We start from the raw sequence: 26515 nt of genomic DNA, 5'->3' as shown, positions 1-26515 counted from the left end.
CTACCAACTGAGCCAGCTAAGTGCCCCGTTTTGATACTTTTTAAAAGTGTGAAGTGATCATGGGAAATTCTTCATTTTGGTGGACTTCTTAATTTATTTTGAAGTTTAATATTGAATCCACACTGGGGCCCCATAACCATCTGTTGTCCAGGGCTCTCATCTAGTCTCCCTGAAAGGCCCCTTGGGTCCATCCTTTGTCAGCCCCTCAGCCTCACCCAGGGCCATCTGCCCCCAGGCTCTCCAGGTTCCACTGAACAGCTCACCTGTCCATGCCCAGCTCCACTGTTGTGTGAAGGGGAAGTCCCTTAACCTCTCCGTGCCTCAGTTTCCCCATCTGTTCAAAGAGGGGGTCGAAATGGCGTCTACCCTATATGTGCGCGCATTAAAGCAGTGATTCAGAGCACGCATGGCACATGGTAAGTGCAGAGTGGTACCTGCATTACGCTCCCCAGAGTCTCACGACATCAGCAGTTTCCTCGGCCTGGTACACTCTTCTCCCACTGACCCTTCCTGTCATCCCAGGCCCATTCTTCCAGCCTTCCGAGCTCAGTCTAGGTGTCACTGACTCCCAGCGCAGCGCCTTAGCCATAAATGAATAAATGCAGCAAGAGAGCGCCCAGGAAGAGCAGAGTGTGCAGAGGGGGGCTAAGTCAATGGAGGGGTTTCTGTGTAGAGCCTTCTCTTGCAAGCCCTTGGGGGCCCTGACAATAAAGGTGCGCATAAGTTTTCCGGGCGCTCCGGAAGGGCCTCAGAGCTCCCTGGCCCAGCTGGAGGCTGGTGCGCGACTCCTGTGCGAGGCTAGATCGGCACCAGAGGCCGCAGGGCGCACAGCGAGAGCTGGAAGTGACAGCGCCATCGCGGGAACATCGGGGAGTGTGGGGAGCCCGCCTGGGACGCGGGCCTGGAGCACGCGGGAGCCAGGTGGCTAGGCGCCCGGGAGCAGAGACGGAGCAGGTGTCGGGGTAGGAGAAGCCCCCAACAGCGCGTGCAGGGGAACAGCGGGGAAGGCGCCGGGTGGCCAGCGAGGAACTGCGGAGGCTGCTGGCAGAGGAATGCGTCCCACTTACCCGGCGCGACTGGCACCTGAGAGGCCCCTCTCCCTCTAGATCCTACTGAGGCCTTTCAGGTCCCGGAGAGACACTCCGCGCACCAGGCGGAGCGGCCGGGTCACTCGCTGGCGGGACGGAGACTCTGGATCCCCGCCCGGCGAGAGCGCTCGAGGACACGGCCCGCGAGACGGCAGGTCCCCGATTTCCCCCGACAGCGCCGCTACCCTGACGTCCCCAGGCCGAGGCCCCACGCTCGCCGACGGCGCCACCAGCGGCTGGGAGAGGAGCCCAGCACGGCCCCCAAGTCCCGACGTCCGGACAGGGGACCCCTCACCCGACCAGTCCAGCACCCAACAGCTGCTCACACCTCGGGATCGCCGGCACCCTCGAAACCAACCGAGATCCACAGCCCCTTCCCCCGGCGTTGGTTCCGCGGCCTTGGCCCCGCCCCGCGCCCCCATTGGTCGGAGCCGGAGGGGGCGGGGCCCGACGGCGGGGCGCGGGCCCCACGGGCGGCGGAGGCGGGGCGCGCGGCTCAGACGGCCGGTCCCACCGAAGAGGCGTCCGCGGGTTTGCGCCGCCCGCAGCGCCTACGGGAGCTCGCCCGCCGCCCCTGCCTCTGAGCCGGCCTCGGCAGCAGCCGTCTGACGGCACGGCGGCCACAGACACGTTGGCCGCCGGACCCCGGGCCCCGGAGGAGCTCCTGCCGTGAGGCGGCGGAGGCCTCGTCCACGCCGCCCAGAGCCCAGCAGGTGCGGCGCGGGAGGCGAGGGGAGACAGCGTCGCGGCCGCCGGCAAACCCGCCCCGAGCCGCCGAGCCCGAGCCTCGCCGGCCACTCGCCGTCGGGGCGGCCCCGGCCCCCGCTGGGCCGCGGAGCGGATGCGCGCCCGCTGAGCGCCCGCCCGGCTCGCCATGGCCGCGCGCCCCGGGCCGCTGTGGCTCTTGGGCCTGGCGCTGTGCGCGCTGAGCGGCGGCGGCCCCGGCCCGCGCCCCCCGGCCGGCTGCCCGGCCCGCCGCCTGGGCCCGCGGGAGCGCCGCGACATGCAGCGCGAGATCCTGGCGGTGTTGGGGCTGCCCGGACGGCCCCGGCCCCGCGCGCCGCCCGCCGCCGCCCGGCTGCCCGCGTCGGCGCCGCTCTTCATGCTGGACCTGTACCACGCCATGGCCGACGACGACGACGAGGACGGCGGCCCTCCGGAGCGGCCCCAGGGCCGCGCCGACCTGGTCATGAGCTTCGTCAACATGGGTGAGTGCGGCCGCCGGGTGGGCGTCCGGGGCCCCGGTGACGGTGCGGCCGTCGGGTGGAGAGACCTGGCGCGGGCGGCAGGGGTGCGTGCACCGCCTTGGCCAGTGCGCGCCCCGCCTTGACCAGTGCGCGCCCCTGCCGCGAACAGGTGCCCCCTGTTCGTGGCCACGCCCCCACAGAGGGGTGGGAAGTGTGGAGCTCAGGGCCGCCAAGTCCAAGGGCTGTGGGCCTCGTGGGCTGTGGGACCCGCAGGGGCAGAGGCGTGAATGTGAGTCCCAAGGATGTCTCGCCCCCGAACACACCCAGGGGTAGGAATCATCTCCTGTCTGGTGGACCGGGCAGTGCCAGGAAGACAGTCTGGTCCTGGGGAGACAGATGAGTAAACAGGCCGGGATGCTGTCACAGTGATAAGGGCGGTACTGGAGAGAAGGCCAAAGTTCAGTGTGGAACGCCCCGGTCACATCATCAAAGTGACCTGAGCCGAGAACCCAGATGTCGTGAGTGCACAGCTGCCTGTTCCCTGGCCAGAGCCCCAGCTCCTGTAGGTGAGGGTGTGGCTGTCAGGGCAGCGGGTGGCGAAGGAGTAGACTCTGAGCTCAGTGGGCCAGTCGGTCGTCTCGTCACCCTGGGCCTAGCACCTGGGACATGGCTGGCGTGCAGTGAGTGTCCAGGCCTGTGAAAGGACCAGCAGGCCCCTTGGACCCTCGTCATTCTCCCACACAAAGCCCAGCCTTTCTTTTCTGCAGAAATTTTTCTCCAAGTCTTGGAGCCATTTGTGGTTAGAGTACTTGAAGTTGTCTTTCCCATTACTAAATGCTCTTTAATCTACAGTCGTGAATGTCCTCTATCCGCTTTGCTTCCTGTCTGTGGCCAGTGAGGGTCAGGGGTCCGGGCTGGAGCAGACACCCCACTGGATCTGGGGATTCAGGGACTGCAGCTCAGACTGAGGTGGGGACAGGACCCTTGCCAAGGCCACCAGCATCCCTTCACCTACAGCATCACCCTTCCCCTCCCCACAACCCTGGGAACAGACATGATATTCATCCCCATCTCCCAGATGAGGACAGTGAGGCTCCGAGAGTCGGTGTCATGCCCAGGATAGCACAGCCTCTCCATGGCCCAGTCAAGACAGGCCCAGGTTGTTTGGCCCTACATCCAGGCCTCAAGGAGGTGATATTTCTGTCAGGAGGGCAGGCTTTCAGGGTGGAGAGAGCTTCCAGAGGGGTTTAGGCAGAGAAACCCAGGGGATGGGGCAGCAGCAGGTTTTGTGGGGTTTTCAGCCATTTGCTTCCTGTACTAGGGCAGGCAGAGTGGACAGCCAAGGAGACCTCTGTCCCCCACACCCCAGAGCTGGTGGGTGGCTGAGGTGAGGAGTGAGCAGCAGGAAGTGGCTGTTAACCTCTGCTGAGAGCCAGGTGCCAGGCATAGGACTTGGTCAGTGCGCTCTGAATGCCACCTTCTTGGTTAAGGGCAAGGTCGGGGACTCGGGACAAAAGAGACCATGTGTGAAACTGAGGCCGGAGCCCTGTCCTCAGGACAAGCTGACCTGGGCTCAGAACCAAGAGGGGTTGTGGACACAGTCATCCTGAGAATGACCCTTAGGGCAACATCCATTAGAGTGAGTCACTGCCCAGCCAATGTCCTGCTTCCCCAGCATCCCCTGGGTGAAGGCGTGCACAGCCTTGGTGGGAGCTGTTACTGTGAATCAAGCAGCGCCCTTAGCTCAGACAAATCTGATTCCTCTCCTGCCTCTGCTGTGTGACCTTAGGCAAGTCTCTTGCCCTCTTGGAGCCACAGATTCCTCCTTGTTCAGTGGGGCTCCTAGAGATCAAGGCATCGTCAAGGTTATTGTGTGATTGGTTGATAGATGGGAGGAGCAGAAAATCAGCCCTCTTGTAGGTGCGCCTGGGCTGGTCCCTGCTGACCCAGCTGCTGCCCAGCCTTGGATGGGTGTGTTGGGAATGTCCCACACTTCTTACGTGCAACCCAGACACAGATTTTAAAAGCCAATCAAAAGGCGTCTATACCTATTTTTAGAATAAAAACTAGCCCTTGAAGTTCTATAGCCTGAAGGGTCCTTGTTTCCTCCATGTAGTAACATGTAAACTGTTTTCCAAGCCAGTTCCATGGGCTCAGAGAGGTTAAATGGCCAGCCCAGGGCCACACAGCCCATCCATGACATCATCCAGGGCCTGTGGATTCCAGATGCCGCCTTCTTCCCACGCTGTCTGTGCGTGTTGCATTAAGATCGAAGGCCTCTGACGCTGTGGGATTAACAAGCAGATCTTTGTTCGGTGGAAGCCCGGCCTGTGGGCGGGCCCAGCCGCTGTCAGAAGGGCCTTCTTTATTCTGATGTACTAATTGCACTAGAACTCTTTCGGTTTGAGTGGTTTTAACTGGTAATTACCTAGGCTGTAGGGGCAGGGCGGGGGGTTAGACACCTAGCAGGATTCTTTGCTTGTTGAAGGCCCAGGCCCCAGGCCCTTGAACCTCCATGGAGTCTAATGGCAGAGTCGCCGCGGTACCAGCGCCCACGCCCGGGCTCCTGTCCCTGTGCCTCCAGCTCCACCTCTCCTCTTGGCCTCATCTGGCTCCTGAGAAGCCAGAGCCGGTGCCTGCCAGGCCCCTGACCGTCCACGGCAGCCTGTGGGACCCAGAGACCACGGGCCTGTCCCAGGCCTCCGGCCCACGGGTCGGGCCTCTGTGCCCAGGCAGATGCTTTAGGAAGCCCGTGTCATGGCTGACTGTGTCTGTAGGGAGGCCAGGGCTGGGGTCAGAGCTGGGGCCCCTGCCCGGCCTGTCAGTCAGTCTCAGACTCTACACTCTCGGCTCCCCTTGGTCAGGACACGGTAGTGGGGGCTGATAGCCACGTGGAGCTGACAGGGTCTGTCCTCGGTGTCCCCTGTGCTCAGGGAGAGGAGAGCCCTGAGCTGGGAGGCAACCTCCCCTTCTTATACCGCCTGGACCCGCCACTGACTCCTTCCTGTCCCGAGAACCTCCCTTCCCTCCCTGGGCCTCTGTTTTCTCGTCCAGTCCACAGCCATGGTGTCAGAAAACAAGGGGCCTCCCAGCCCTGACCCCCTGGCTCTGTGTTGGAGACAGCTCGTCACAGCACCACCCCGTCCCCTGGGCCGGAGCATGGGTCTGACTGGCTCTACCTCGGGCACCTCGGGCCAGCCCTGCCCCTGATAAGGGGGGAGTGAGGCCGGAAGGACCAACTCTGCATGTTCCTCTTGGCCTTCTCCACCTGGAGTCAGAGGAGCAGCAGGTGCCATGTTCCGGGTTGAGAAACTGAGGCACAAACAGCCCTGCAGGCAGAGGTCTAGCCAGAAATGCATGGAACCGTCTTCACTGTTGTCCCGGCCCTTCTCTGACCAGACTCGGGCAGCCGAGGACGGGGGTGTTGACCTGAGGTGTTGGGCTTGGGAGCGGCAGGACTGAGTGGAAATGAGGGACCTGGCCCGTGTCCTCCTCAGCCCTGTGACCTTGGTCTCCATGAGCCCACAGTCACTTTCCTTGGTTCTTTTTTTTCTCTATTTAAAAAAATTTTTTTTTAATTTTCTTAATTTTTTTTTAAAGATTTTATTTATTTATTTGACAGACAGCCAGCGAGAGAGGGAACACAGCAGGGGAGTGGGAGAGGAAGAAGCAGGCTTCCAGCAAAGGAGCCTGATGTGGGGCTCGATCCCAGGACTCTGGGATCATGCCCTGAGCCGAAGGCAGACGCTCAACAACTGAGCCACCCAGGCGCCCCCCAAAAAAGACTTTTTTTAAAGATTTTATTTATTTGCTTGTCAGAGAGCATAAGCACAAGCAGGGGGAGTGGCAGGCAGAGAAGGCGAGGGAGAAGCGGGCTCCCCGCTGAGCGAGGAGCCTGATGTGGGACTCGGGATCCCAGGACCCTGGGATTGTGACCTGAGCTGAAGGCCAGACGCTCGACAGACTGAGCCACCCAGGCGTCCCTCTTTGGTTCTTTACTAGGGAATTCTTTCATTGTTCGTGAATTCTCTCGACAAATAGTCGTGCCAGGCACAGTTCTGGTTACTGGGGTGTGACAGTGAGCCTAACCAAGTCCCTGCCCTCATGGAGCTGGCCATCTACGGGGAGCAAATAATAAATGCATAACCACGGAGAGGGTTGTCAAGTGGTCCAGACAGTGACACCCCCATCTGGAAACCAGGAGCGGACGGACAGTGGGAAGGCAGACTGGACCTGGGTGGGGAGTTCTGACCTGGGACTCAGACCGAGTCTGCATCCTGATGCAACCACCTGCCGTGTGATCTGGGCCTTCCAGTCCACCTCTGGGAGCCTCAGTTTCTTCCTCCGTCAAATGGAGGCACTCGTGGTACCCACGCTGCGGGGCTGTTCGGGGACTATGTGAGATGATGCCTGGTGAGGACCACGTGCCCAGAACCTGCAGGTCTGTGCCTTCATTCGCATCACAATTACGGTCACATCTATGTTTTGGAAAAGAGTGTAGCTCAGAGAAGTTAGGTGATTTTCCCAAGGTCACCCAGCAGGTCTGCTCCCTGTCTCCTGTGCTCTTCTATAGAGAAGCCACCTCTCCGCCCGGGTTGGGGCCTGGCCCATCATTAGGTGCGTTAAGTGTTGCTGAATTGGACTGTCTTGAATGTATGTTGTGAACTGAGAATCTCATTTTAAAAATATCTTGAGGATTTTATAGAACTAATGAATGTTCATTGTAAAAAATTCATACCATATAGATTCATTGTAGAATTGCATCATAGAAAATCAGACCATACTTTCAAAAACATATGATATGGAAGCTGCTTCTAATCCTCTCTCCACTTCAGAGAAAACCAGCATTTTAATCCTTTGGTGTAGTCTTTCCAACAAGCCCTGACATTTTATCAATATAGATACTGATATTTTATTTTATTTTATTTTTTTACAAAATGGGACATAAATGCCTACTGTCTTGCTACTCCATCTTTAACAGTAAATCCTTTGTCCATCTTAAAAGCTACTAATGTGACCATATGCCCAAAGGTGACATCTCTTATTAAAAATTAATTAATTTAATTTAATTAAGATAAATTAATTTAGCTTCATTGATGTGTAATTGACACATAATATTATAAGATATCTAAAGTGTCCTGTGTGGTGACGACGTACATAGGCGTTGTTACGGGATTCCCCCAGCTAGCTAATTACCACACCGTCACCTCACAGATTTCAGTTACTCAATACTGTGTTATCAACTCTAGTTCTTGTATTTTAAATTAGGTCCTCAGACCTTACTCAACGTATAGCTGAAAGTTTGTGCCCTTTTACCAATCTCTTCCAATATCCCCCACCCCCCAGCCTCTGGGAACTACTTTTCTACTCTCTATCTCTATGGTTCTGACTTTTTAAAAAAAGATTTCACTTAGCATAGCATTTTTTCACCATGCAGTATTTGTTGTTCTCTGTCTGGCTTATTTCACTTTGCACAATGCCCTCGAAGTCTAGCCCATGTTGTCACAAATGACAGGATTACCTTTTTTCATGACTGAATGATATTCCATCATATGTACATAGCGCATTTTTTGGTCCATTTATCTGTTGATGGTCATTAGGTTGTTTCCATATCGTGGCTGTTGTGCGTAATGTGCAGTGAACATGGGAGTGCAGAGATCTCTTCAGGATCCTGTTTTCACTTCCTTTGGATATATTCTCAGAAGTATGTTTGCTGGATCATATCTGTAGTTTTTCAAGGAACCTCCATAATGATTTCCACAATGGCTGCACCAATTTACATTCTTACCAACAGTGAGCAAGGGTTCCCTTCTCTCCACATCCTCCCCAACACTTGTTATCTCTTGTCTTCTTGATGATAGCTATTCTAACAGGTGTGGGGTATAGCTTCTGTGGTTTTGATTTGCATTTCTCTGATGATAAGTGATGTTGAGCACCTTTTCATGTGTTGGCCATTTGTATGTCTTTTGTGGAAGAATGTCTACTCAGTTCCTCTGCCCATTTTTAAAGATTTTTTAAAAATTTATTTATTTGACAGAGAGAGAGAGAGCGTGCGCGTGAGCAGGGGGAGAGGTAGGCAGAGGGAGAGGGAGAAGCAGGCTCCCTGCCGAGCAGGGAGCCCCATGTGGGGCTCAGTCCCAGGGCCCTGAGCCAAAGTCAGATGCTTAACTGACTGAGCCACCCAGGCACCCCTCTCTGTCCATTTTTAAATAGGATTATTTTTTTTGCTATTGAGTTGTGTGAGTTCCTTATCTCTTTTGGATATTAGCTCCTTATCAGATATGTAGTTTGCAAATATTGTCTTTCATTTCACAGGTCACTTTTGCATTTTGTTGGTTTCTAAAGGTTTCTCTTTCCAAGAGTTAAAGGTGGTTCCCTTTTCTCTAAAACCATGTCAGTCCACCAGGACGGTGTCCCCTGTGTATCCCGGTAACTGCCTTCTCCCCCCCCCCCCATCTCCTCAGTGTTTTCTTACCCTTCTGGGGTAAATGACTAACTACTACCGCCCCCAATTGACAGGGGAGGAAATGGAGTCTCAAGGAGTATAAGTGACGGGCCCAGTTCCTGGGTACCCAGATGCACAGGGACAGATGCGAAAAGTGGATCACAGCAGTGAGGAGGCTCAGCCCTGCAGCCGGGAGGCCAGGGCGGTGGGTTACTTTGGAGGAGGGCACACCGGGTTTCAGCCCTAGGTCTGCCACTTGAGAGCTGGGAGATGTTGAACAGGTTACTAAGTCTCCGTATCTCAGTTTCCTCACCTTTAACTTCGGGATACGGACCCGTATCACAGTGCAACACTTAAATAGCTTAAGGCATTTAAACACTTAGCAGGTGCCTGGCAGTGCTCAGTAAGGGCGGCGAGCCCGGAGGGAAGGGCCCGCCGTGTTTATCCACACCCCCCCCCTCCGCAGCCCAACCATACCATCGACTTAGGGGCCTGCGGCTGAGTGGGAAGGAGCACCGGTTCAGGACCAGGCTGCCTGGGTTCAGGTCCCCGTTCTGCCACTTGCCCTTGGTAGCAGCGGCTGCTGTGGTGTTTCCCATGTCTTCTCTTCAGGAGCAAGCTCCTGGAGGGTGGGCTGCTGACTGCGGGTCCTTCTCCAGGCACCGGTCAGCTAGGCGCACAGGAGCTGCTTACCCAAGGTTAGCCGCCCTCCTTGGCAGCACCCCACATTTAATGACTGGTTGATGGGGGTATAAATGCCCAGCCCCCTCATCTCAAGGAGGGCAACTCCGAATGGTCCCCAGTCCCAGAGCTCCCTGTGCAGGTGGAAGGGGCTGAGGCCTTTGTGGGGTCGCATCTCTGTTCAGCTGCGCTCAGTCCTGCTCCCTCCATTCCCTACAGAGAGTACTCTCCACCAAACCCCTGACTCAGAGACTTTTGCCCAGGAAGCCTGACCTAAGATACTGTTTATATGATTTTTGCATAAATTATTTAATGCTCTGTGCCTCGGTTTCCTCATCTGTAAAGTGGGAGAGGTGATAGTTCCTATCTCATAGGATTGCTGTATTAAATGAGGTAATCTGTGTAAAGTGCTGAAACAGTGCCTGCTAAAGACTCAGTAAATGTTAGCTTTGTCTGTTTTTAGCCCAAGGCTAGCTAGTTAGCAGCGAGACCAGAAGTAAAACCCAGTTATGCCCTTTAGCTGCTGGCTCTGTGCCCTGAGCAGCAGCCATTTACCCTGAGCAGCCAAGGGCTCTGAATACAGTAAGGGTTCTGGGGAAGCTGAAGGCTGCAAGACCTGGGTATGGAGAAAGTTAGATCGTTCGGTCTGTGGCCATTCCTTAACGAACACTGCTAGGAGCCCACTGCGTGCCGTTCCCCTTCCTGGTTATCTCGGGGCCTATTCCAAAGTACAGCCCCAGCCCAAGGTCGGCTCGTTATAGTGGGAAAGATAGGCCCAGCTCAGAGAACTCAGTATAGATGGTGGCAAAATGGGAGGAATGGCCCTTCAGCCACTCGACAAACAGGAGCGTGACGGTTCAGCACAGCAGAAGACAGACAAGGTCTTCCTCTCATTTTGTGGGAGACAAACTAGGCCAGAAGAAGAGGAGGAAGGGTCTCCTGGCTGGAGGACGGAGAAGTCTTGGCAGGAGGTAACATTCGTGCTGGACCTTGAAGAAGGGTAGAATTTAGTCAGAAGGGAGTTGGAGGAGAAGGTGTTCAGGCAGAGGGGCGGCATGGAGGTGAAAAGTTCTCAGCATGTTCTGGAACTCCTGTTCCTCAAGTGAAAACCTATTCAAGACACTTTGCCTTCTCAGATTCTTTCTGTGTGCCCCTTCACGCCTGCATTCGAGCTCCTCGAGTCTCATACTCCGTGTCCAGGGTTCTAGTCCAGCTGAACCACACGGTGTTCCCTTGACATGCCCCCAACGTGGCGAGGCTGTGAATGGGAGGGGGAGATGCAGGTTTTGGAGTCAGGAACACCTAGACTCTCATCCCACCTCGGGTGCTCCTGTGAATTCATGCAGACCACGTACCTCCCCTGATTGTCAGTCTTCTCATCTATAGAGTGGGCTGTGTTGTGTCCTCCAGCCTGGTTCTCAGGGATCCTGCCTCCTGGTATTCATGCCCTTGTGTAGGTCCCTTCCACATTGTGCCAGTGCTGGTCTGTGTGACCAGTAGAACATGACAATAGTGATGATATGTCACTTCTGAGATTAGGTTATAAAAGACTGCAGCTTTCATCTTGGGTCCTACACCCCGCCACTCCCCGCACCCCTGCCAGATTGCTGGTTCTGGGGGAGGTCATGCTCTGAATGCCCTGAGCAACCCCACGGAGAGGCCGACGTAGTGAGGGACAGAAGCCTGCCGCCAACAGCCACATGGGTGAGCTTAGAAGTAGATTCGTTCGTCCCAGTCAGTTCTTCACAGACTGCAGCCCCAGCCAGCAACTTGACTCTCACCTCATGAGGGACCCTGAGCCAGACCCACCAGCGAAGTGCCTAGATTCGTGACCCTCAGAAATACGTGAGATCATGAATCTCTCTTGCTCTAAGCTGCTCCGTTTGGGTTACTGTGTTACACAGCAGCAGATGACTACACGGTTAGGTAGGCACGTCAGAAATAGCGTGTGTAACATGCCCGCTGTGATGCCTGACACAGTTCAGTGCTTAAAATATGGGAGCTGCCACATTAGTTCCCACCCCTGTGCCTTTGCTTCGAATGCTCTCTTCCATTTCTGCTTGTCAGAATTCTCCCACCACTCTCAAATATGTTTTCTAGAAAAGTGTTCTCTGACCCTTTCTCCCCATGGCACCCGCCATGATTAGAGCCTTCATCCCCCGTCGTGTGTATTTCTCTTAGCATTTGAGTCACTTTCTGCCCGCCTCATTCAGGGCCACGTCTTGCCCCTCTTTCTCCTGCTCCCTGAGAAACCATGAACAACCTGAGAACAGGGGCCGGATCTGACATCCCCCCAGCCCCCGTGTGGCAGGTGTTGGGGGCAGGCCTGCAAGGTGAAGGGAGGAGGAACCCAGTGGGAGGCCGGGGCTGAGCGCGGGGCAGGAGCCCGGGCCTGGTCGGCTGGGGCAGAGCACAGCCCGCCCTCCCTGTCTTTCTGGAGCCGACCATGGATGCGGCATCTCCCTGGACGCTTCCCTGGGACCTCCAGTCCTCCCAGGGCCCTGCCTGGAGGAAGGCGGCTTCAGCACGCATTCTGGGGGGTGGGGGACCTCACTGACAGGTGACCCCCCCCATCCCAATATCGCCACCTCGAGGGAATCTAGGGCCACTCATTTCACATGGTCTTTAAGTCTGAAAGAATGTGCCCACCCCTGCCCACTGATGGGGGCTCCTCCGGCGCTGAGGCCCAGGGCAGGGAGGTACACCCGGTCCACCTCCTCATGGGAACCCATTCCCCACAGGGGAGAGGGATGTGTCACTGTGACCACATCTTCCTGGAAAACTCCCACCGTTCAGTTCTTTCCCCGGATTTGCACTGGGGAATCGTATCCTTGCTCAATCTCCTTGGATCTATTTTTGGCCTTGACCGACTTGATGTGGCGGAGTGTGCGGGTGTTCCCTTTTAATTTGGGGTCTAAAGCCATCTGAGGCCTGGACCGGCAATCATGAGTGCAGAGCCATTTATGGAAGCAGCTCTCAAAAAGAGTCAGTAATGAAGACTGACTAAAAATACCTTAGAAATGAAGCCTTGGCCTCCTCTGGGCAGCACCGAGATTTCTGGGTGGGAAGAAGAAGCCCTTCAGATGCAGAATTGGTAGGTGATCAGTTCTGCAGCTCCCCCCGGCCTCTCACCGGCCACGGAGACCTGGGTCTTGCTTTAGGTCTGAAGGGGGCCCCTGAGCCTTGTCACTAGCAGGACTCAGCGGACGGGGCCAGCGCGTCTGCCTCTGGGACCCTGGGGAGCCTGCCGTCCGCCTCAGCAGCCTGGCCATGAGACAGGGCCAGTCCCACAGCCAAGTGAAAACGTGAGGGCTTCTGGTGGAGACCCGCTGTGCTCTGGAAGCCGTTCCCAGCCCAGCAGGCTGCCCCACTGTCCCGGGGAGCTCGGGAGGAACCTGCAGACACGTCCCTCTCTGGGCCCCCAGGACAAAAGGAGCTCAAGGGGAGTCCACTGAGAGCCTCCCGTTTCCGCCCCACAGGGTGCGGTCCTGCCCGCGATTGCTCACCGTCCAGAGGGGCACACGAACCAGAGATAGGACCCCGGGGGCAGGGGAAAGGGAGAGGCCAGCAGGCTGATCTGTGCGGGGTCAGAGGAGCACAAGGGGCCTGGAGAGCTGGACTGAGAGGAAAGTAGCCATTAGACACGGCAGGATGAGGGCGACTCAGGAGAGGGCGCTTTGGGGAGGGCCTCCGGGGGAGGGAAGAGGCGTTTGCAGCCAGAAGGCCCAGGAGGCCGTGAGGTTGGGCTGGCCCAGCTCAGGGGGGCCTGGAACCAGAGCTTGGGCTCCTCCTGGGGGCCCCGTGGGGCTGGGAAGGGTTTGAGGGCAGACAGGTCGGGAGAGTCTATTCTCTTAACAGCCACTCTGGGTGGCTTACTTTTGGTCAGAAACAAGACAGATTTAGGTCTTCTGAGTGATTCTAAGTTTTGTCCAGGACACAAAAACAGCCAAAGCTTTTGTTGGTGTTGGGCTGCTGGGCTCAGGGTGTGGCATCTGGAGATCTAGCCCGTGAGCGGTGCAGGGCCTCAGACTCGGAAAGGCAGAATGTGGATGGTGGTCACGGAGGGTGGAGGCCACCACCTCCCCACAACGGGCCTCTCCCAAACGTGGGATCTGGAGGTTGGGTTATCAGAGACTGGAGGAGAAGGCCGAGAGTCCTATTAGCACCGTTGGTGGTTCATGATCGTTTCTTGTTCCGGAAGCCACATTATGCTGATTCAGAAAGTAAATTCATTTGCTCCTTCCCCAGACAGAGGCTGGTTCAGTGTTTGATTGTTTTTGGCAGCTTTTTTTTTTTTTTTTTAGATTTTATTTATTTATTTGTTTGTTTATTTATTTATTTGACAGACAGAGACACAGCCAGTGAGAGAAGGAACACAGGCGGGGGGAGTGGGAGAGGAAGAAGCAGGCTCCCAGCAGAGGAGCCTGATGTGGGGCTCGATCCCAGGACTCCGGGATCACGCGCTGAGCCAAAGGTAGACGCCTAACGACTGAGCCACCCAGGCGCCCATGGCAGCTTTTATAATTATGTAGAAAATAAACATTTTGAAGTGCCTGTTAAGCCAGGTGTAGTCTGTTCCCTATGCCCAGTGAATACTTTGTACGGGGCCCTTCATATTTTGCCAGTGTATCTTTGGGATTGTTGTGTTAAAGAGCAAGTTCATTTGTAGTTTTGTCAGGGTGCTGCAAAAGGATATTGCCAGATTCCTCTCCAGCGCTTTCCTACCAGCCTTGTAGGAGAACGTTCTTATCTGCTCTCACCTATTTCTCAAAGCCATACTGAGCACCCTGTAGAGTACCCTCTCCCCTTCCCCATTACTTTTGAGCCCATAACCCTCCATATTCCACTCACAATGTAAATGGCATCCCCTGGCTTACTTGTTTTGTTGGTGGTGTTCATATTGTGTCTCCCGCATTAGACCATAAGCTCCATCGGAACGGAGACCTGACTTACTGTATTCCCAGTGTTCAGAACAGTCTCATATATAGTAAGAACTTAATACATTTGTTTCTAAATTGAACTTGATAAACTAATGAAAATTAAATGAGCAAATTAATACATTTATTTAGAAAAAGATCATTCCAAATCTCTCCTTCCTCTCCTCCCCATGGCTTTGAAATTTCTGACGTGGCCTCCTGAGGGAATCACATCTTGGCACAAAGTAGGGAGGTTGCAAGTCAGGCTCCTCCAGAACTCCTGTCGAATGGCTACTGCTCCCAGCCCATTGCCTGGCTGTTTCCAAAGCCCATCCATGGCCCTGTGAGGAAAGCTGGACCGTGCCCTTACTCCCCATTCACAGAGGAGATGAGGCCAGGAGTAAGTACGGACCTGGTTGGTGCAGGGTCTGGCCTGACCACTGCCACAGCTCCCAGTGCAGCCCTAAGCTGCTTCTTGGGTTAAAGTAGGCTTGGTCTGGGGACGCCTGGGTGGCTCAGTTGGTTAAGCGTCTGCCTTCAGCTCAGGTCATGATCTCAGGGTCCTGGGGTCGAGTCCCGCATCCGGCTCCTTGCTCAGCAGGGTGACTGCTCCTCTCTCTGCCTGCCACTCCCCCTGCTTGTGCTGCCTCTCTATTTCTCTCTCTCTCTGACAAATAAATAAAATATTTTTTTAAAAAAAGTAGGCTTGGCCTGCACTTGGTTAACAAGGGGGAGATAGAGGTGCCAGAAAATGCTTTCCCAGAACATCAACTTTTAGAAAATCTTTCTCCTAACTCAGAGCAACAGCCACTGAAAAGGGGGCAAATCTTTAGGTTACTTCTTCTCATCCTTCCAGCTGACCGTCAGATAAAGGAGCTTTCTTGACCCAGTTCCACGTTGCAGGAAATACCACTAATTTCTGATGAAAAGCCTCCCTTTCCTAAAATGTCCCACGTTCTAGAGCTTGCCTGGAACAGCCAGGGTGGGCAGTTGCCTGTGCTGAGCTACTGGGTGGAAGCTTGGAACCGGGGTCAGTTCAGGTGCACAGGGGTCTCCTGACCCCGCACCCAGGTCAGCAAGGGAGGGAGGCCGCAGAACGTGGTCCTCCCGTGGAGCTGGCGGGTTCGTGGGTTGTTCCTCGGCCCCCAGATCCGACAGGGAATCAGCGGCAGGGCTGCGGCCTGAGATTGCCCGCCGCCCCGCAACCCGCTGGTCAGCCCCACAGCCCTGGGAGCAGATCCGTGTTCGCGGATCCGGTCGGATGCTCCGAGAAGAGTCGGGTGAAGGGCGTGACTGAGCCACCCTCCTTCACTCTCTGGGCCACACCCTGTCACAGCCAGCGGCCTAGACCCGTGGCGTCCTGCACGTCCGGGATTTTACACGGCCACGGAACAGAGGTGGTCCGTGCAGTCCCTGAGTCCACAGAAATTGCCACCGAAGCTGTGCGTGTGTGTGTGTCTGTAGGGAGGAGGGGACGCGTGTGTCAGTGTTCATGGCACGCATCCCCGGTGCGGGTCCAGAGCCCTGCCCTCCACGCTTTCCGCGTGTCAGGACACGGCTGCCACCCGGCGTCGCGGCCTCTGCGGCTCCTGGCTCCCGGCCGTGCCTGCACTGCGTGTCCTGCACCTTGTCGGAGGGTGGACATCTTATTCCTTCTCCTCCGCGGTCTGGGGAGGAAAAGCCCATCTCCTCCTGTCAACATGTGTGTCCACCGCACCCGCCCAGCCCAGCTGTTGGCCTGTCCCTCGCTGGACACGGTCCCCACCGCGAGGACAGGAAGCGCTCCCCACATCCGCCTCCGCCACAGCCTGGTGACTTGTGGTCACTGAGCCCAGTAGCCAGAGAGAGAGTTTTTAAAAAGACTCACAGACATGTCATTAAAATCTCAGTGTTGGGTTTTGGGGAAGGTGCTGGGCGGCTCCCGCCCCTGCTTTCCGGAAACACAGATTTGCGGCATTTGAAAGTGACAAGAGGCTAAAGTGAGACGGTACTAAATATACTGTCCTGGGCATTTCCGGGCAGCGGGGGAGATGTGGGATTGACTCGCCACCCCAGCCTCCTGCCCAGACAGACCAGCCCCGCCACCGACCCGCCTGGGCTCCCCCTCCAGCCTGTGCATCACCTTCCCCTCCCTGCGTATCTTCCACCCCCCCAAAACCACATCGTGCCCCTGCTGCCCAGAACCCTGAACCCCACTGGCCAGAGGCATAGCCCGGGCTCCTAGACCGGAATTCCAGCCCTCCAGAGTCAGACCACAGGCAGACTCATGGCCAGTCCCCCACAGCGCTGACCTGTGGACGCCCCGCACTGCACACCTGTGCCTCCGAGGTCCCCTCTGCCTAGAATGGCTTCCCTGCCACCTTCTCCACCCGACAGGACTCCGTCCCATCCTTCAAGGCCAGTTCAGGTGGTGCCTCCCCTGGGAAGCCAGCTCAGATCCCACCCCATCGTGGGACCGTCCAGCTTCTCCGGGACCTGACCAGGTGTCACCAGGAGCTGTCACTGCTACCTTGCTCCTTCTTGTTCCTTTCCAGGTCTCCCTCTGACCCTCCTTCCTCCTTCACCTTGTCACCAAACAGGACCGGCCATCCTTTCGTCCTTTGCTGTGTTTATGGGTGTTGTTCCCCTGCCTGTGCCGTCTGTTCCTCAGCCCTAGGCCTTGGTTCAGGCTGGCCCCTTCCTCTGCAGTGCCCTCCCTTGACGTGGTGGCACAACCACGCTCACCCCTGCAGGCCCAGCCCCAGTGTCAGCTGCAAACCCTCCCTCTCCCCCAGACTCCCCTGCACGCACATCGCACATTGGCAGACTCTGGACAGCCCCGGCCTCAGAACTGCCCGCCCCCGTAGCCCTTTTCTGCCTTGGGTCTGATGTCAGTCTTCCCAGAGGAGGGACCTGCCCTCTGTCTCATACTTGGGTCCCAGAGCCAGCAGGGGTGGGCGGGGCAGGCTGGGTTTGGGGTTTGGGGGCCAGAAGCGGAGGCTGCTCTTGCTGGCACCACGGCGTGCCGGGCCCTGTGCTGGACACCTCAGCACAAGCCCCGTCGCGCCCTCTCAGCACCCAGGAGGCAGAGCCTGGGAGCAAGCCCCTATGCAGAGGAGGGAGCCGTCCCCACCCAGGCTGTCCGGGCCCCCAGCTCCCCTGGCTCTGCCCAGAGCACAAGTGACCGGGGGCCCCGCTGTGTCTTGCAGTGGAGCGTGACCGCACCCTGGGCCACCAGGAGCCCCACTGGAAGGAGTTCCGCTTCGACCTGACCCAGATCCCAGAGGGCGAGGCGGTCACAGCCGCTGAGTTCCGGATTTACAAGCTGGCCAGCGCCCACCTGCTCAACAGGACCCTGCACGTCAGCGTGTTCCAGGTGGTCAGGGAGCAGTCCAACAGGTGCCTACCCCGCACCCGCCTCCCGAGGAAGCCTGGCCGGGGAGGGGACACTTGCCAGAGGACAGAAGGGGAGCTCCCTGGGGAGCACGCTCTCAGAGGCAGAAGGATACTTGGCCGAGGCCTCGTGTCACTGTGGGGAGAGGCCCAGCGTCGGTCCTGCTGCAAGTCCCTGCCCTGCTGTGGGACCTTGGGTGGGTCACTGAGCTCCCGAGCCTCAGTTTCCACATCCGCACTGGGCCCAGTAACACCTTCATACATAGATACAGAGAGAGAAGGCACGCGGGGCGCCAGCCCGAGCCAGGCGGGGTAGGTGCCCCCGAGTGGCCCCCTAGGCGGGCACTGGAAACACAAAGGCGGCTGTGGCGGCCCTCAGTTAATTGTTTTTTCGTGTCCACAGGGAGTCTGACTTGTTCTTTTTGGATCTTCAGACGCTCCGAGCTGGGGACGAGGGCTGGCTGGTGCTAGACGTGACAGCAGCCAGTGACCGCTGGTTCTTGAGCCGGAACAAGGACCTGGGGCTCCGCCTCTTTGTGGAAACGGAAGACGGTAAGGCTCAGGGTTGGGCAGCAGTCCTTCTCCTGGGGGTTCCTCCGACGCTGCTGGCACAGAGCCAGCTGCAGCCACCTCATTTGGCCCTGGAGGCCTGGCCTCTCTCAGCCCAGTGGCTGGGGTGATAATCCCCTACCCACTTTGGGGGCTCAGCAGGGCACAGAGGGTGAAGTTCCCACAGCAGGAGTTCCCCTACCATGACAGTCTCCCTCCTCTCCTTTTGCAGAACCAACATTTCAGTCGCTAAGAGGGAGTCCATGCTGTCCCTTCCCAAGAGCAGCTGTGTACGTGGGGCGTTTCCGCACTGGGCAGGGCCGAGGGAAGGTGGTTATACCCTCAGACTCAGATCAGAGAGGCCCGGGTTTGAATCCCAGCTCTGCAGTGCTCTAACCCGGTGACCTTGGCAGGGTACTTACCTTCCAAGCCTCAGTGTCCTCCTCTGTCGAATGAGGGTTCACACCTTCATTCTTGTCCCAGGTAGCTGGGGGAGAGCCTCCGGTGTTGCAGGCAGTGGAGCGGGAAGGGAGAGGCCGAGGGTGGGCACAGGATGGGCGGATCTGAGCTACAGCAGCGGCCCTGTGGCCGGGGCTGGACGGGCCGGGCCAGGTGGGAGAGGAGACTGAGAGCTGCAGGGCACATTCTGAGCGTGGGCGAACCCGGGCCCGGTGTCGGAGTGTCGAGGGCAGCTCCCTGTACTACGCAGCAGTGGAGGACGACAGGATCTGAGTCAGGTTTTTAGAGAAGAGCCCTCTGAGACAGCCCCTCGAGGAGGGCATCACTCACCCTCGGTGTGACTACGCTTAGTGACTTAGGCTTCTCGAAAGTGCAGTGGGGACAGGGTGGGGGACGTGAGCTCACAGAGGAGAAAGCTGCCTGCCCCACCGCAGCAGGCGATCAGGTCTCACAGGGACGTCCTGTACGTAGTATCCCCTTGACGTGATGGATGGGAAGGGCCCTTCATCTCGTGGTCTTCCCCCCAAAACCCCGAACCCCGTCAACCGTGAGAGAAACATGAGACAAACCCAAATGGAAGGACGTGCTACAGACCGCCCGACAAGTACTTCTCGACATCGTCCAGGTCGTCCAAGACAAAGTCTGACAGCAGCCCAGAGGCGCCTAAGCAGCTGCGACAACGGAATGCCACGTGGGGGCCAGGATGGGGCCCTGGAGGGGAAAAAGGACAGTGAGATCCGAATACATCGTGTTTAGCTTGTCGTCAGACGCCAGTGTTGGTTCATTAGTTGTGACAAGTGCACGGCGCTAACTTCAACGTTAGCATTTCTCGGGGAAACGGGCCCTGGGTGTCCGGGAACTCTCTGCACTGTCCTTGCGGTTTTTCTGTAGACGTCAGCTATCGTAAAATAAAAACTCACCATATGGATCCAACATAGGCCCACCCCGACGTCAGCGGGGACAGTAGTCTGGGGGGACAAGAGCAAAGTCAGGCGCAGGAGACAAGCCTGCAGGGGGAGCAGACAGGTGCTTGCTGGTAGCCGCGGAAATGGAGAAAAGTGGAGAGAGGAGGGCTCATGGAAAACATGCATTGAGCCAGTGGCCATTTTTAATAGAATCTTTTTTTCCTGCCTGAGTAAAAGTCGAGGAGGGGCCGGCTTGAGGGAGCAAACCAAGAGTCCTTTTTGGCCGCAGTGTTATTGAGAGTTCTGGTTGACGTCCAGCTGGAGTGTCAGTTGGGACAGGTGGGTGCTGGAGTCACAGGTGTGGGAAGCACTGACTTCTAAGTGGACTGAGAACCATGGGACCGGAGCAGGTCACCCAGGAAGGGGGTGTCGATGGAGAAGGAAGGGGATGGCCTAGAACCCTGGGGCCTCCCACATGGAGAGGGCTGCCCAGAAGGGACTATGCAAGGATCTCTCCCGCCCGCTGGGGTTTTGGACTGGAGACGGGCGGCCTTCCCGCCAACGTGAGCGCCCAGGGTCGGTCTTCCCCTCAGAGACGCCGCCGTGGGGCCTCTGTGGGCATCACTCCTTCCCCGTCGGCCCGCAGGGTTGGGTCGCCTGGGCCGGGAGGTGCAGCGCTTCCAGAGCCCCTCAGAGCGTGGAGGGGCCAGGGCGTGGGGGGCCACGTGGTCCCCGTGTCCCCGCCCCGCATGCCCTCCCTGCTCTGTGACGGGGCAGGGGGGCCAGAGCCTGGAGGCGGAGTGCACTCAGGCGACCCTCTGGCAGCTCACGGTGGCCCTAGGGCGCTGCGTCCCCACTAGCCACTCAGAGCCCGTGCTGGCCGAGGCCGAGGGCTGTGTGCGTGGCCTGGCCACCAGCGCTAGTGCCTGCTCCGGAGTCTACACGGGTCCCGTGGAGGGCGCGAAAGACCTCTCCGACAGGGCCAAGATCACGGTCGGCGGCTTTGGGCTCTGGAATTCCAGAGAACCTGGTGAAGGCGCTGCCCAGGGCGCACAGCAAGGACTTGACCGTGGGCAGCAGCACCGTGGGGGCGGACGACTTTGGGCTGGGCCTTTTTCTGGAGACCAGGCAGGTCCCCCCGCATCGTTGGCCCCTACGTGGGGGAGAACGAACGCGCTGTGCGAGCACCAGTTCCTGTTGGGCGAGCTGGAGCTGCCGCCCCAGGGCACCCTGTTGCTGTGGGGGCACCGGGGTGCCCGTGTTCTACCCGCCCACGGCCTAGGGGACCCTGGTGCAGGAGGGAGGTGCCCCATCAGGCACGTGCCCGGCGGCCACATGGCTATCATGAGCCAGCCCCGAGAGAGGAGGGAGTTTCACGGGACCGCTGTCTTCTGGAGCAGCCGGTCACGGCTGGTTTTGCTTTGGTGAAAGTGTGGAAGGCCCACCGCACAGGAACGTCATTTTCAGAGGAAGCCCCAGGAATTTCAATGGGCCCACGTACAAAGCCGCAGAATCCTCAGCGCTGGGCGTGGAAGAAACTGTGGACGTGGGGACGTTTGCCCCCGAAGACGTCCACGTTCCTAACATTTGTGTGGACTGCGTAATCCAGGGGGAAAATATGAGAAAAGAATTGAGCGTCTAACGGTGCGGACGGAGGAAGGTGAAAAGCCAGGTCTGTGGGTGACCTCAAGGCCCGCATCCTCACACGGTGGCTCCTGAATTCGAGGACGGCACGTGCGCCAGTTTGGGCACAGGAACCCCCTCCCGGCCAGCAGCCCCACAGCTACATCCAGGCAGTGAGAGGGGGCTCCTGGGCTTGCGTCCGTTTCCATTACAAGAGGAGGCGGATGCAGATCTCAGCAGCACGGGCAAGCAGACGGTCACCATCTTCCCGGGGCTGTTCTTTCTCCAGCGATGACTCGTCTGCCATAATTCGAGGGGGACACCTGCACCCGCCATGCTCGAGCCATGCAGGATTTCCAGCACGGTGACCTGGCTAACCGGATGGTCCCTGGAAAGCAGGTGAAAGGCATGGGGGGAGCCATGGACTTGGTGTCCAGCGTCAAGACAAGAGTGCTGGTCACCGTGTAGCACCGCGCCAAGGACAAGGAACCCAAAATTCTGGAGAGATGCAGCCTGCTGCTGCCCGGGAAGTGCTGTGTGGACCGAATCACCCCGAGAAGGCCGTGTTCGACGTGCACGAGAAGAAGGGCCTGACGCTGATGGAGCTCTGGCATGGCCTGACGGTGGACGACGTCAAAAAGAGCACAGGCAGCCCCTTCAGTGTGTCACCAAACCTCAGACCCACACAGCAGGTGGCAGCCTGACCCGGGAAGGAAATCCTGCTCTTGGCAGTGCCGGGCAGAACAAGCCCTCGCTATGCCCTGGCAGCTGCTCCCATCCACTGGGGCACGAATCCATCGAGTCCCCTGAAAATATGGGGTGGGCAGGAGAACTCGGGCCTCAGAGCCCTCAGACGGAGGTGGGAACCATGGTTCTGTGCGCCGCTGGCAGTGTGGCTCCAAAGTTTTCCCGAGAAGCATGCTGTCCAGGTTTACTGTGGAGATGCACGAGGTCATGAGTGGGAGTCGCTCGAACCTGTGAAGGGCCACACAGATGGCAGTCTTCATTGTCACGAATGACGACCCTGTGTTGGCAAGGCCCCCTCCCCTGTCTCCCTCAGGTCTCCAGGTGGGGAAACTGAGGCCCACCGCCTCTGTGCGCCAGGGCCCATGCAGGCTCTGGCAAAAGTGTCCCCTCTGTGCCCCGTGCTCAGTCCCTGCCCGCGAGTGACCACCCTCTCTCCTCTCTCCGTCCCAGGGCACAGCATGGATCCTGGCCTGGCCGGTCTGCTGGGGCAACGGGCGCCGCGCTCCAAGCAGCCTTTCCTGGTCACTTTTTTCAGGGCGAGCCCCAGTCCTGTCCGAGCCCCTCGGGCAGCCAGGCCCCTGAAGAGGAGGCCGCCGAAGAAAACCAACGAGCTGCCGCACGCGAACAGACTTCCAGGGATCTTTGGTGAGGTCCGGGGCGGGCCTGGGGCTGGGCCCAAGGACAGCTCGGGGGACAGAACCCTCCGGGCCCTCTGTAGGACCAAGCCTGTGGTCACCCCCAGCACTTTGCTGACACCCTCTTATGCCCCCTGTGTCCTGAGGACCAGCCACTGCCCTCTCCATCCCTGCCACCCAGAAGCGCCTACTCAGCCCTCCCCTGGCTCACCAGGGCTTTTTCTAGAAGTCTCTGTCAGCACCAGGTGCCCCTTCCTCCAGGCACTGGTGGCTCTCAGGTCTCCCTGGGAACCCCAAGGATCCGCAGTTGTTTATGTGAACGTCTCCCCACCACACTGAGCCCCTCAGGATCAGGGATGGGCCTGCCCTGACCTCCTGCCCTCCTTTCCTCCATGGGGAGTCAGCCCTTTGGCCTCCGTGGAGTGGGTGTGGCAGGAGCGCTGGGGTGAGGTCAGGAGGTGTCTCTGCAGAAAAAGAGGAGCCACCTGATGGCTCAGGGTCCCCTGGGCTGTGTATCGGAGCATCAGGGGTCACAGGTTGGAAGTCAGGGGAGGCTGGGCTGAGTGCAGGGTTACTCTTGCTATCGGGAGCCACCTGGAGCCACGGAAGATTCTCGATCGAGCTGGGTCGTGGCACCTGCAGAGCTGCAGGATGGACTTTGTGACACCAAATGCACGAGTTTTACTTCATTCATTTGTTCAACAAATGTGTGCAGGGGGGTGTCCCCGCCCTGGAGCTCCCTGTGGTAGCCGCCCGGAGCAGGAACCCCAGAAAAGACCCCCTCTGTCCCCGCAGATGACGTGCACGGCGCCGACGGCCGGCAGGTTTGCCGGCGGCATGAGCTCTACGTCAGCTTCCAGGACCTCGGCTGGCTGGTAATTTCTGAGTGTCCTCCCCCTCCTTAAATGACAGTCCCCACCCGGAGATCCGAAGGGTAGCTCCAGGAGGAGGCAGAGTTACGGGTGATTCTAATTTTCTCCTGCATTAGCTTCTGTGTTTTCTGAAGGGAGAATGTCTTACTTTTATTGTGAAAAGGTGCTTTTTGGTAAAAGCCATGAAAACAGGGATAGTCCGAATCCTCAGCCCTAACGCGTCAGATCTGCAACAGGGAAACGGAGGCCGGGCCGGGCCGTGCGTGCACGTGTGCTGGGCCTGCAGCTCTAGGGGTCGTGGGCGGTGGGCGCAGGCGGGGAGGACGATGCCCCGTGCCGACTGCACGTGAGGGGGCAGAGCCGTGCCCGGCCCCGCCTGCTGAGGGTCTCCCGGTGGTGCCCGGCCTCTGGGGGGAGCCTGCCTGGAGGGACCCTAGGGCTGGCGGACTGGCCTGGGGCTGGGGGAGGGTCAGGGGCAGCCCTGTGCCATCCTGTGCCAGGTGCTAGATTCAGGGGCTCAGGAGCGGGCATCTGGATGGGACTCACCTTCTCCCATTACCCCCAGGACTGGGTCATCGCCCCCCAAGGCTACTCAGCCTATTACTGTGAGGGGGAGTGCTCGTTCCCGCTGGACTCGTGCATGAACGCCACCAACCACGCCATCCTGCAGTCCCTGGTCAGTGCTGCGTCGGCCGGCCGGGCCGGACCCACGGGGAGAGGGGCTAGCACAACCGGGTGGATGGAAGCCCCTGCCGGGGGGTCGGGGGGCTCTCTCTGCCCAGAACCTTCCCTGCATGCACGAGCGGTGACGGCCGCGCCTGTCCGGAAAGCGGTCACTGTATGGCCGTGCTGGATGTGTGGACTCCTATGCGCCCGAACCCGCGTCCACCCGCCTTACCCTGCCTGCTGGCGCACACCCACCGCTGTGCACTGCACACGCACGTGTAAGGCCTTCACGGACAGGATGTGGGCACCCAGATTTACAAGACATGCTTGCTCACGGGCAGACACACGGCACACACGTAACGGACGTGCGTCCCTCCTGGGGACCCGTGTGCTCTGAACACACACATCACCGTGCGCGCGGCGTGCTCGGCTCCCGGGACGCGATGTACGTGGGGTGAGTGACGCGCACTGCGTTCAGCCGCCCGCCGCGTGTGTGTGCAGGGAGGGTCACAGGTGTGCCCTGCGGAGCTGCTGGGCTTCGGCCTCCCCTTCTGTTCACCTCCCCGCTGGCGCTCTTCCCTGGCTCCGCGGCCCTTGCGCTTTCCACAGCCGGTCGGCTTCCCGTGCTGTGGCCGGGGTTCCTCCGCAGGCCGAAAATCACTGCTAGGAGGAGCATTGTTGTCGCTGTTTGTTGCTAAGTGTTTTAAATATTTGGTGATTCTAGAGTTGAGATTTCTTTCTAGAACGTTTAGGTAGAATCTTCCTTCCTGGCTTCCCCATCCCTACGATAGTGTAGAAGCAGGTTAAGTGATACCTCTGAGCGAGAGTAAACCTATCATCAACAGCAGTTTGACCCGGTGGTGACACTGTCCGTCTCAGATCAAGTGGGATTGGCTGCCCCCAGGAGCCCCTGGACTGGCAGAAGCTCAGGAGCCATGAGATGCCTGTGCTTCCTCAGACCCGCAAAGGCGTGTCAGCTGCTGGTTGCACCTGCAGCTCCCATCAGGACAGCTGGGTGGGCTCGGGCTGCAGGGCAGAGTGGGGGGGCCAGGAAGGTGACATTGGGGTTGGGAGGGGCTGGCTCACAGAGCCTTAGGGTCCCGCCTAAGGTGCCAGGTGGGTGGATTGATTTCCAAGTAAACTGAGAAGCCGGTGCAGGGTTTTAACAACACAGGGTCAACGATCTGACTTACTCTGGAAGCGTCTGTGTGCAGTGCGCAGTTGGACGGGGTTGAGGGCGGGGCAGGCAGGGAGCCGAGTGAGGGGGTGCTGTGGTGACCGGACAAGGGGTCGGGGCAGCTCTCGGGAGTCGGTGCGGGGTGGAAGGAACCCAGGAGCCTGCAGGTGAGGGCCCTGTGAGGTCGGGGATGGGGAGCCTTGTCTGGGGGCAGAGTCGTTGCCGGGGACGAGGTGGAAGTGGGAACAGCAGTTCTGCGCCAGCTGCTCTGTAAGGTTGAGGTGCGGTTAGATCTCAAGCAGGGTCAGAGGCGCGGCCAGGCTGGAGCTCTGTGAGAGGGGCACGGAGAACGGATGAGCTTCTCTGGGGAAACTTCAGACCCCGGAGTGGTGGCTAGGACTGGCCTCCTCTGGGGAGGCCAGGGCAGTGATGAGGGTCTTGGGGTGTCCTGGGGGCCAAGAGAAGGAAGCGTTTCCCTCTGGGCTCACCCTCCCAGCCCTTCTCCACACAGCAGCCAGGGGTCCCACTAAAGCACAATTGAGCACTTTGTTCTCAGCTGAGAAACTTTGCCTCACCTCCCATCATTCTCCGGAGGAAGGCTGAGCCCTTGGCCTGGAACACAGGGCCCCTCATGAGCCGCCCTGCCAACCTCGCCAGCATCCCCACATGCCCCAGTGCCCTTGTCTCCCTGCACAGGCTCCGTGCCAGGATGAGCTGAATGTCCCACCTTTCTGCCTTTGCACTTGCTGTCCCCTCCACCCGCAGGGCCTCCTCCCCCACCCTGGGCCCAGCCACCACCTGCTCACCTGCCCGCCTCACGTCTGTGGCCCTTCCCTGCCAGGGGCAGTCACCATCTCACGCTCGCAGTGCTGAGGGCCTGTTTGCTGTGCCACTCCCATGGGTCCTGTTTGTCTGCTGGAATGTTCCCTGTCTCCCCTTCCCTCCCCACTGAGTCTGAGAGCAGCGACCGTGTCTGGGACGTTTCTGTGCCCCGTCCTGGCAGGGCTGGCACAAGGCACGTGTCCTAGATGCGTTTGTGCTGGAAACGGGACAAGTACCGGTATACCCGTCGGGCAGAAGGGAAGGTGAGGCCCACAGATGTGTGATTTGTACCAAAGATGCAGCAAGTGACCCTCCGCTTTGGTTTCCCAGGGGCTCAAAACCAAGCTGAACGCAAGGGCACGTTGGCCTCC

At 58.4% G+C, this 26515-nt stretch overlaps 2 protein-coding genes across 2 annotated transcripts in view; both read left to right on the top strand.

Moving 5' to 3' along the window:
- The first annotated feature begins 1962 nt into the window (after positions 1-1962).
- BMP8B (bone morphogenetic protein 8b) overlaps positions 1963-26515 on the top strand; it is a 29188-nt gene continuing 4635 nt past the window's right edge. The window contains exons 1-6 of the mRNA XM_048221932.2: positions 1963-2296; positions 17506-17695; positions 18093-18241; positions 22423-22617; positions 23403-23482; positions 24045-24155. Of these exons, the coding sequence (XP_048077889.1) occupies positions 1963-2296; positions 17506-17695; positions 18093-18241; positions 22423-22617; positions 23403-23482; positions 24045-24155 (1059 nt within the window). The remainder of the gene's footprint in view (positions 2297-17505; positions 17696-18092; positions 18242-22422; positions 22618-23402; positions 23483-24044; positions 24156-26515) is intronic.
- OXCT2 (3-oxoacid CoA-transferase 2) lies at positions 20078-21929 on the top strand. The gene is given in 15 exon segments (XM_048222051.2): positions 20078-20165; positions 20249-20612; positions 20614-20737; positions 20739-20771; positions 20773-20837; positions 20839-20906; positions 20909-20980; positions 20983-21051; positions 21054-21212; positions 21215-21306; positions 21308-21498; positions 21500-21550; positions 21552-21624; positions 21694-21772; positions 21775-21929. Coding segments are annotated over 15 exon segments (1683 nt in total).

Source organism: Ursus arctos, unplaced genomic scaffold (genome assembly GCF_023065955.2).
Source record: "Ursus arctos isolate Adak ecotype North America unplaced genomic scaffold, UrsArc2.0 scaffold_32, whole genome shotgun sequence".
Taxonomy (NCBI): domain Eukaryota; kingdom Metazoa; phylum Chordata; class Mammalia; order Carnivora; family Ursidae; genus Ursus; species Ursus arctos.
This window is presented reverse-complemented; position numbering and strand designations above follow the sequence as displayed.